General features: G+C 28.0%; 2 protein-coding genes across 3 annotated transcripts in view; one reads left to right on the top strand and one right to left on the bottom strand.

Moving 5' to 3' along the window:
• The first annotated feature begins 412 nt into the window (after positions 1–412).
• Positions 413–3679, top strand: LOC126839039 (uncharacterized). Of its 2 annotated transcripts, XR_007685770.1 has the most exons (4): positions 413–803; positions 890–1076; positions 1677–1741; positions 3580–3679. XR_007685770.1 is itself a non-coding variant. In XM_050573961.1 (3 exons), the coding sequence occupies exons 1-3, from the start codon at positions 705–707 to the stop codon at positions 1736–1738; spliced, it is 348 nt and encodes a 115-aa protein (XP_050429918.1). In that variant the 5' UTR covers positions 415–704; the 3' UTR covers positions 1739–1869. The 2 variants fall into 2 exon arrangements, 1 of the variants encoding a protein (XP_050429918.1); XM_050573961.1 differs by lacking the exon at positions 3580–3679 and having other exon boundaries at positions 415–803; positions 1677–1869.
• The window catches only part of LOC126839034 (kinase suppressor of Ras 2), a 9008-nt gene continuing 452 nt past the window's right edge, over positions 2725–11280 (bottom strand). Inside the window, exons 2-16 of the mRNA XM_050573953.1 lie at positions 11235–11280; positions 10889–11033; positions 9598–9813; positions 9367–9490; positions 9073–9302; positions 7848–7961; positions 6764–6888; positions 6512–6688; positions 5900–6037; positions 5069–5242; positions 4000–4185; positions 3801–3934; positions 3601–3738; positions 3211–3340; positions 2725–3143 (exon numbers count right to left, since the gene is read on the bottom strand). The exon at positions 11235–11280 is cut by the window's right edge and continues 95 nt beyond it. Coding sequence (XP_050429910.1) covers positions 2991–3143; positions 3211–3340; positions 3601–3738; positions 3801–3934; positions 4000–4185; positions 5069–5242; positions 5900–6037; positions 6512–6688; positions 6764–6888; positions 7848–7961; positions 9073–9302; positions 9367–9490; positions 9598–9813; positions 10889–11033; positions 11235–11280 — 2230 coding nt within the window. The 3' untranslated portion in view covers positions 2725–2990. The remainder of the gene's footprint in view (positions 3144–3210; positions 3341–3600; positions 3739–3800; positions 3935–3999; positions 4186–5068; positions 5243–5899; positions 6038–6511; positions 6689–6763; positions 6889–7847; positions 7962–9072; positions 9303–9366; positions 9491–9597; positions 9814–10888; positions 11034–11234) is intronic.

Genomic DNA, 11280 nt, shown 5'->3' with positions numbered 1-11280 from the left:
CACTGCAACGCTGAATATTCCAATGCACAGTGTCTATACTATATATAATACACGGGGTTGTGGTTCTGGACGGGGAAAAAGAGCTATTTTCCATAGAAATATCTATGTTTCTACTTACTTTTGGTAAGGGATATAAATTATAACCATAGAATAGATTTAATTTAATCTATTCTGTGTTTTTACTTTATGGGATTGTGGAGATGCTGGCAAAAGAATATATACTTGTTTATAAAAAGAGTGACCGGCCGGTAGTTGCGATTGGCCTAAACCACGATTAAATATAATAACATCTTAATCGTGGCCTAATATATTATGTGAGATTTGAGTGACTACCTGAGTTTAGCTTCTAAGCACGTGATGAGGCAATTGCTACAACTAGATGGCACGAGCTGAGCGCGCCATAATCACAATGTGTTAATGGTTAAAATATTGAATCCATATATTTTGTATATTGTTCTTGCTACAAAATACAAATAATATCTCAGGTTAAATGAAAATTAGTTTCATTAAGCATTATTCAGTTTCAGTATTCTGATTTCTGTTATAATAGCACACTACCGTATCTGAAATCTGAGTTTTTAGCTGTAGTACCTATTTAAAAAATTACTTCTCAATACTAGCGTGTTAGTTGTGATCTTAGAATAGTTTTTCTGAGCACCCGTTATAAATATTTTATAACTACACATTTTGCATATTTTGCCATTATGGAGTCATCGATTTTGCCTACTCGAACTTATGTAAATGGAGGATATTTACAAAAATCGATAGGAAAACCGGTCACGTTGATAGCATCTGTATTAAAAGTAAGGTTTTTTTATTTACTTGAGTTTATTAACACTGATGTGGATTGTGATTGATGGACGTGATTTAACTTTCAATCCTACAATAGATCAGTGGAGATGGTAAATCGTTAACGCTACAAACTACTGATAATCAAGTTGTGACTGCTAATTTCCATGAACCCGTGTATAGCAAAGTAGATGCTTTAGTTGAAATTCATGGATACGTCAGTGACAAAACAACCATAAATGGAACATACCACATTAGTTTTCCATCTAACATAACCAATGATTTCGGTTAGTAGTCTTTATACCATTTTGTTGTTTACTTGGAAAAACAAAATTATACCTAATGCTTGTTGCATACATTTTTGTTTTGTATGAACGCAATTAAGTGCTCATACTCGTACATATTTCTTTCTATTATTTAAATGTGTAACGCCCATCAAGTAAGCTGGATTATGTGAGTAGGATCTAGATAATGTCTGTTTACCAGTGGTGTGAGAATTAAACACAGAATGCTAGACCACAGATTATTGGAAATTTGTTCATGTGAATTGTGCTAGTACCAAGTTAGACACATTGTACCACTGCGCCACATGTTGTCGTCTAGCTCAGTTAAACAAATTGGATCAACTTATAACTTTTTTTGAAATATTTAACTATAAGTTAAGTTTAGTTATAACTTAATATTTTCTTAAAATTAAATATTGCTGTTGTAGACGTTCTGTTCTGGCATTCCTACCCGTTAGGCTGAACATTAGAGTACAATTTATTAACCTGTAGTTGTAATGTTATTAAACTTTACATAATTTTTAAGCTAATCCGGTGAAACCAACCATTGATGTTATCACTTTTAATACTTCCAGTTTTTAATTTATTTTACTTTGCTTTCAGATTTAAATAATTTTGATGAAACCATGAAGCTTATTAACAATTTATCCAATCCACTGAGATAAAAAGTAATACCAAAATATTTATTGTATAAATTGAATACATTTTTTTAATTAAACTGTTTTGACTTTTATATTTAAACAAATAACAAATGTATTTTACTACTTTTACATTAAAACAATGATATTGTTAAAAATTGCTTTTAGTAATTTATTATAAAAAGTGCTATATCTTGGACTATTAACTTGATGCTGATCACCGTTATTTACTGTTATAATTAGTTATTGAACTTTTCATAGAAAACATAATCAAATGAAGGGCACAGGAGAAGAAGGGTAGTAATCAATTTATGAAATTTTTTTTTTCAATACTTGCCATTAATTTGTTTTATTTATGTCAGTAGATTGTGTAAATAAATACATTTTTTAGTAAAATAGCAAAATTACGTGATTTTTTTTGTTCTTATGTAAGAGGGAGAGGAATTCATGAACTATGTTTTGCTATACTCTAAAATGTTTATACATGGACTATTACCCTTCTTCCCCTGTGCCCTTCTAGTGTAAAAAAACAAAATTATTTATTTTAATTTTTACAGCTATATCTGAAATTAAATTGTTTTATTAGTGACGTTTAAAACTTCATAATATTATACTGAATAAGGGGTTTGTGAGTAAAACTCAAGGTTTTAGGTATGAATCTTTTTTTGATTGGTTACATGATTTTACATAGAGAGTTTAGTGTAAATTTCTTACTTAAAATTTATCAAATATTGCATACTCTTTAAAATGGCTACCTTGATTTTTTTTTTTTAATTTAAAGAACTAAAAAGTATTAATTTTTTTATTATGAATATTTATTTATTTTAAAATATAAAATATTTATGGTTTATTATTAAATTTTTACTAAAAAACAAAATTAAAAAATGTTTTTATTTATACAAAATTAGCATTTTTCAAATTCTTGTGAACCACAATGCATATAATATGTATTTCATAAATTTTAAAAACTATAATAGAAACTCGACTGTGTGCTCAATATATAATAACTTGTATCATACAGTTCATAAATAGATAACAATGTGAATTATAATACACAAATAATAATATTTATAATTATTATATAATATTATATTCATAAAAATAATAATGAAAAATACATTTATATTATATTTAATAATTAAAAAGCACTTCATTCAACGTTTACCTGTATAACTGAGCTGAGTGTTTTTTGTATTACAATTATGATCATTATACTAGCTTATTATATGCAAGTAAATGTATTGGTATAGCTATGTTTAATACTGTTAAACAATATTTCTTAAAAAATAGATTCCGCTGATCTTGACAAATGGATTGGATGGGATGGGCTACGAGCTAACCTTTTTCTTGGTAACCGTTCTAGAGTTTTAAGCATTTGAGAAAAATCTGGTCTTTTTTCTGGATTAAATGACCAGCATGTCATCAATATATCCTAAAATAATTTAAAAAGTTAAGGTTTTAACTAATTTTAACAAGAATTTTTTTTTATTTCCTCATACTTTAACGTCACCAGATGCTTCTAAATTAGCCAATCTTTGTTTCATGCCACGTCCAATATTCCAAATAATTACTTCTGGGCTAGCCGATTTGAATGGCCACTCACCACACAACAGCTCATACCAAACCGTTCTATAAAATGAGAAAATTAAATTAAAACTAAAATTCGATCTTCATGCATAATTTTTATAGTATAATAGTGTAAAATCTGAAATTTAAAATTAAAAAAAAATATATAGAAATATGACTAACTGTGATATAAACATTTTGTGTGTCAAAACTAAAATTTACTAATTTTCAAAAAAAAAATTATATACAATAATTAAAATACATTAATCTTCTGTATTCATTTTTTTTCATAATGTTTGAAGTACATAATTGATGTAACTCACCCAAATGCATAAACATCAGAAGCTTTACTAAATGGTAAATCTTCTTCTTCGGGTCTTTGATGAACACGTAAATTGCGCACTAATTCAGGTGCCAAGTAACATAACCAACCAGGTGGAACAATTAAGCCATCTTGAGTTCTAAAAAAGGTAAATCAACTTAAAAATAATGCAGTTACACACTTTTATGAATTGTGTATTACCGATTTCGAAAGCATAATCTGGTTACACTAAACAAACCAAAATCTGTAATGATGACTTTTCCATTTTCCAAAAATATATTTTTACTCCTTAAGTCTTTATGTATAATGCCTTTTGCATGTAAATAACCCATACCCTAAGTGCATAATTGAGTTGATTTAATTACATAGTTGGTGTAAGATTTGACAATAATGACATTACCTGTGATATTTGTTGAGCAACCATTGTAGTACGACTCATATTAAATTTGTCTTTCAGAATGTGTATATGTCTGTATAAAGTCATACCATTTGCAAGACTTGTAACAATAGCTAACCTGGGAAGTTTCATACAGGCACCCATGAACAAAATCAAATTTTCATGGCGTGTTTTGCGAAAGGTAGCCACCTTAAAATTATAGTATACATACAGATTGGTTAACAAATATGAAGCAGTCAATATCTTAAAAGATAATAAAAAATTTTTAATTACTCTTTTTCATACTTTTACAGTTATTAGTTAGCCCAAATTTGACATACAGGGTGGGGCAGTCAAACCCGACGAGTTTGGGACTGAACCTACTGCTTCCAGACACCCTGAATTTAGTAAAAATAGAGCGTTGGTCGAGTGAACAATGTGCGTTCGCGGTAAAGGCGTTATAAAGCGTCAGGTTTGACTGCCTCACCCAGTAGTATTCAACAACAAAACTCCATTTCTTATGTGTTAAAATATTATGAACTTTAGATTTTTAAATGGAAACATACATATACCTATTATTTCAGCTTTTTAAATTAAGAGTATTATGCTGAAAGTTTTGACTAATTGATAATTTTTTTGGATGATTACTTTTAAAGTTATTTAAGCCCAAAATGTAGAATGGGAGGTGGAGTGCAGTAAAGTAATGCGTGCAGATAAAAATTACATCACTCTACCCTTCTTCTTCCCATCCTAAATTTTAAACTTTAAAAGTAAACATCATAACTGAGTATCGACCAGTCAAAATTTTCAGCGTAATACTCTCAATTAATTATGTTAGTAAAATAAATACGTTACCATCTAAAAAGCTAAGTTCGTAAGGTTTTAATACATATGGGATGGATTTATTTTTTTGAAAAATAAATAAAAGTATAAAATAGAATAATTTTTAAAAGTCTAATATCTTATGAAATATTGACAAGTTCATAATTAGTGAATCATCCATCACAGTAAAAATTATGCAGTTTTAAAACATATGACGCATTTTGAATTGTATTTTAAATATATATAATTTGAAAATACACTGTTTACTTACTTCTGCTTTGAATGCTTCTAATGTTTTTTCGTAATCTAAATAATCCATATTTATTACTTTAATTGCAACAGGCCCATGCCAATTTCCACTGTACACAGTACCAAAATGACCTTCTCCCAATTTGTCACACATATTTAATTCATCCCAGGGTATATCCCATTCTTGAAGAGACAGCTAAGCAAATATTATAATATTATGTAATTATAATTATATATCATACCAAACACTATTTTTTTTACAAATTTTAATTTAGAGTTTGACCTATAGTGTATACTTATTAATACAGTAATGAGGATATTTTGTTAATTGCCATTTTTTTTTCAGACCATCACAGTCATTCCTGTTGGATAAATTACAATTTTTCCTCATCAAAACTGCTTGGTGCGGGACAAGTATGTGAGGCAAGTATTAACAGTCGATTTACCAAATTTTCAGTATGTATAGAAAAGAACATTATCTATGGGGTAGCGTTGTTATATTTTGATATCTATATTTAATATTTTTTTTATAAAAAAATTAAAAAAATGAATCTTTACGAATAATTTTGATTGTGTTTGTTATTAAAAAACTAAAAACGCTAACCTGTAGATAGAGTTATTCTCTATCCATTGTAAAAACTTTTTGTAGTTACTGCCCTTACATTCTTGTCCCCCGCAAAACCAACCCCGCATTTTTTGCGGATAAAACTATGGGTGGGTAGCGTCCTCTTAACAGGAAGTTTCAACGAGTGTTTGCAATAACAGGAAACCCACTATCCATTATAGAATATTGAATACAAGTACATAATTACATACATTTTTTAAAATAAACAATACTGTATATTAGACTTACACTATTTTGTCGTGGCCAACCTCTTGTGTCCATTTCATCCGTGTCCCAATTTTGAGCTTCAGACGAATCCATTCTTACAGATGTATGCTCTGAATCTGAACTACCACATCTCGATTCTGTATACCTACACTGGTTTTTCTAAAACAAAAAAATTTGAGCACTAATGAAATTTACAGTAAAAATTGTTTTAAACAACTTAAAAGAGTTGCAAATTGTAAACATATTGATCAATATGTACAAACCAATTTTTAATAAGAAACAAAATAATCAAATAAATAATATAATTTGATATTCTTATGATATATTTGATAAATTTCATAAAATGTTGAAATACTAACTATTTTTACTACGAGAGACTACGATAAACAATTTATTAAAAATTTTCTTTTAGATACTTTTATTCACTTTTACTAAAATGTAAAGTTTTTAATTACAATATATCATAATTATTATTATGTATAAACTACAAATCTGTTAGGTAATTATTGAGTATAAGTGTTCAACTTTGTTTCCGGTAAACATTAGAAACGAGGTATTACTTAAAAATATACATTATATTATTAAATATGACTTTTTTGTAACTTTAATATAATATACTATAGTTAGTATTACCTGTAAATCTTGTGGGTAATGAGATGTATCAGGAAACTGAAATTGTTCATGAGTTCTAGCTGGAGTTAGTAATGAAGAAACATGCGTTTGTCTAGTGTTGACTAGAGCTGGACTCGAAGGTGTAGAACTATTTGTACTAGATGGAGCAGAACTAGATTCAGCTCCACCACTCTTAGACTAATATAAATCAATTAAACTATTAGTAAAATAATATATTCATACATAAATAATTAATTAAATATTAATACTAACAGAAACTGGTATTGAGTTGATGGACGGAATGCGAGTTTTTCTTCTTGACAGTAATGATGAAGAAGTTTTGTGTGAGGTAGGGCGATGAAAATTAGGCGAATGATTAACTGATGAGCTTATAAGGTCTGTAAAATATACAATTATCTTACTTACATCATAGAACCAAAAAAGTAATTAGAAATATTTCAAATAAATATTTATTTAGCAAGTTTTTCTATTAACTAAGATAGCAAATTGTTATTAAATGATACCTTCAAACACCATTGATAACGCCAATTAACTCAATTTCCCCCCATTTAGCTTTTTTGGTCCTCAAATATAACCAGAATTTTCATATTTCTATTACATTTATGAAAAATTAAAATGATAAATTAATCATAAGGCCAGTTTAAATACAGAAAAACAAACATCTTTAAATATCTCTACTTAAAAAAAAACTATGTTAGATTTATGAAATGTGACTGATACGGAAAATAACATAAGTTAAAACCCATGTTTTTTTACAGTTTTAAAAACCAGTTAGGCCTTTTATATTGACGAACCTATAAGGTCGCCTTTCAAATATTTGAATTTACAAAGGGGTTTGGGATAGGTAAATTTTGTTAAAATTGTAATTAAAAAATAAAACTTAAGTGCCCTTTTATACTGTAACAAGGAGAACTGGGTACATTTTTATTATTAGATAATAAGCATCTCTTTCCAACGTTTCCACTATTCCTATTGTGCATATACAATATGAATATGTATGTGTAATAGCAGTGGGCGAGTTTTAGTCGGCCGCCCAGGTATCTTTCTAAAATGACCAGAGTATAGATCAATTTTTTTAAATATTGTCTATCTTTTGCCCTTTAGCAAAAAGCTTTTTAGAATCCCCTTAGTAATCGATATGAAGAGATTTTTTGAGTGTTATATACATAAATACATTAAAGTAATTTGTTTAGAGAACTGATAAATCATAGGTTAAGTTTAATAAGTATTGTTTAAGTTAATTTAATATTGAGTTTTAGTTAAATTATACATAAAAAAAGTAAATAAATTTTAAACCAAACTGTGAGACCATTATAACATTTTAAATCTCTATTACCATCAAATGCTGTTTGGTCATTGTCATCTGTCATAACACTTTTTGTACAATGTAATGGAACTTTAGACAGACATCCTTTATGATATCGATACTTGCAAATTTTACATTTTATACCTAAAACAAAAATACATTTTACTTCATTCAGAGGTATACATACTATATAAGTATGCATTATTATTATTAAATAATTGTTAAAAACGATAAATTAAAAACAGACAACTAATAATAATTTGCTTAAGAGGGCGTCGCACCGCCCATTTTTAAGGAGTAGAGTATAGGCAATTTTTTACAAAATCTTAATTCAAGGGTTAAACTGTGACATGTAATTATTAGTTCAATAACTAGGACTCTTATTTTTGTAGTTAATTTATTTTTTGGACTATCACAGCATCCTTGAAAGCTATTTAAAAAATTTTTTTTCATCTCTATATGTTTAAGCAGACTGAAAATAACTTGTTTAATTTTGGTTTTAGAGTAAAAGCACCCATTATAAAATTAAAAGAGAACAACATTCCGGAGGGCAAGACGGTGCGTTTTTTTCATTATTCCAAGTATAACGCTCAATACATAGTTTAAAAATAACGACTATTTTAACATTTTTAAATGACTGTAACTTTTCAAACAATGATTTTTTTTTTAAAAAAACGCACCGTCTTGCCCTCCGGAATATTGTTCTCTTTAAATTTTATAATGGGTGCTTTTACTCTAAAACCAAAATCAAACGAGTTATTTTCAGTCTGCTTAAACATGTTTTTACCACTGAAAATCACTGGTGCGACGCCCTCTTAACAAATGTTTTAAACCCATAATTTGATTTTACCCCAACAAAAGGGGCACCCCCTGAGTAGGAACAAGTTTGATCAAAAATTTAATCTAGCGCGCGCCAATACTGCTAAGTCTTAACACTTCGGTTGTAAAAACATAATTGCTGTATACCAATAAAATTCAGTTGATGTTTATTGCTACTAATTTGTTTTCAAAATATAATTATATATTGAATTATCATGTGTATATATTGTTTTTTATAAACAATTTATTTCTAAAGACCCGCAACATAAAGAAGTTGTACGTGGTGAGGGCGAACATGTTTTGCAGTGTGACCAATATAATGAAATCAAACGCAATACCTTTAGTATCAGGTTTAATCCTTATAGCACTATGACATACATGTTTACAGAATAATTATATTAAGTTCCATTTTATATTGTTAATTTTATTTACTTACCAACAAATACTCGGGCAGAACATTGTTCACAATATCCAATCATAGGGAACAAATTTGAAAATTTATGTCCAGTTTTAATACAAATATCAGGAACTGAATTTTTTGGCGATAGTGACATATTAAATTCATTGGCTGCAGATTGGTTATCTCTATTTGAGCTCACTGATGACGTAAAAATTGAGCTATCAACATGTTCTTTTGGTAAACAATGTGTTGCTACTCCATTTTGACTGAATAGTTGACAAAAGTAATATTAAAACTATGTCTAAAACTTAAAAAAATTAGTTAACTTACTAAATTCCATCTACATTATTATCTGAATGACTTTGAGTAGTAACTACAGAAAAAACTACATCTGGATTTATATTTCTACGAGTTTTTGGTGACGTCAGCTTAGAAATAGGACTATCACTGGTCCCTAGTAACATAGTAATAATTAACGTAATATCCCTTGGTATATTTTTTTATAAAAAAATATTTTATAAAGACTATGTCGATTACTGTATATCAATTGTATTTACTTACTATGGGTGTGATTAAATAGAGTAGGAGTCAAGGGTGGAGTGTAATGATTTATATGAGAATTTCTAACACGACAAGAGGATGAAGGAGAATGACCTTGAACTGAAGAAGGAGAATGCCCTGCTTGTTCACAACGAACTTCATACTGCCGGTACCACGAATCCCAGTACAATGTCATTTTACATTTTTCTCGAGTTCTGTTACCAATTCTTAAAGTTTCTGAAATAAATAAATAATAATAATTATAATTTTTTTTAACTTTATATAGTTCAAATATATTTTATAAAACATATCTCAATACAAAAAAACCTCTACAATGCCGTCGGAACATAGTGGGGACCAAGCAGTGCATATTTTACGAATATTTCACTTACCCTGGGTTCTATCAAACATTTATGACATATTACATTAAATGTAGTGTCTCAATTTAGCAACTTTTTCAATTGAACTAAAACTTTAAAAATTCAAACCTAAGCCAAACATTAATATTTTGTTATGTGGTTTGCACAAAATGAATTTGTATTTTATACCGTGTTCTACAATAATTTTCAAAACAGTTATTTGCTATTTTCGATATTAGCTTGATCTATTAATAGAATATAAATTTTTAGTTTTCACTTTTTAATATCGATGTAAAAGTCATTAAAAACTTTAAAAATTGCAGATTTTCACATAGAAATTATTAGTTAACTAAAAATAATTTTATAAATATGCCACGATTGATACCTTGTAAATGTTATGAAGAAAATTAAATGTTATTACAAACAACTCTATGTACAACTCCATTGCTTTGTATAAAAATGGGCATGTTCATGTTAAATAATTTAAAGAAAAAAAATTAAATATCAAAGTAGATATCTTATTTTTGTATTTATAAACAAAAATTTAATAATACGTTTTAGCTAAAAGTTTTGGTGAAAATTTGATGAATTTGATGAAAAATTGAATACTTGAAAATAAACAAAAAATTATATTGAATTAAAAAAAGTAGGATCGACCGAAGATTATGTCATAAATTCAGTCGTTTTTCAAATTAACATCAGTGTATGCTTTCAGGGGTACATCAAAAACTTAGCAAGACAGCCAGCTGTATTTCTGTTAAAAATAAGTCCATGATAGTCAGGCTAAAAAAAGTAAGATCTATTTACAACAATGAATAATTACGTTTTTCAAGCTATGAGAAAAATTTGTATTTCCTATAGTATATTTATTTCTTTAAAGTTTCCCTAATATTATTTATTATCCTAAGCAATTTGGATTGTTGCTCTAAGCCTATCAACTTTAATATACATACCACTATATTTTTTTAAATTATACGAAGCTCTTGTTAACCGTCTAAGTTCTTCATCTTTTAGAGAATATTCTGGAAGAATTGACTTTAATTCAGTTTCAGATTTTAATAATAGAGCTTCTATACAGCTAATATTATCACAAATCCTCTGAAAATAAAAAATTTAATTAGATTTATGTATTATTTAAATAAACACGGAGAGCTATGTGGAGTGAATAGAATAGGAAATATGCAGTGATTTTTGTAGATTTGGCCGGCCGACCCATATTGTAAGGAATAAAGCGAAAGAAGAAATATATACATATATTATGGTATTATTCTGAAATTAAAGTAAAATATACATGCTTACTTGAACAGATAATGTACTGAGCCCCACTACTTCTAGCCATTGCTTT

The sequence above is a fragment of the Adelges cooleyi genome, unplaced genomic scaffold (assembly GCF_023614345.1).
Source record: "Adelges cooleyi isolate 19-005CV unplaced genomic scaffold, UGA_ACOO_1.1 ACOO_flye_CR_arks_rails_tigmint_CR_PRNA_30, whole genome shotgun sequence".
NCBI classification, from domain to species: Eukaryota; Metazoa; Arthropoda; class Insecta; order Hemiptera; family Adelgidae; genus Adelges; species Adelges cooleyi.
This window is presented reverse-complemented; position numbering and strand designations above follow the sequence as displayed.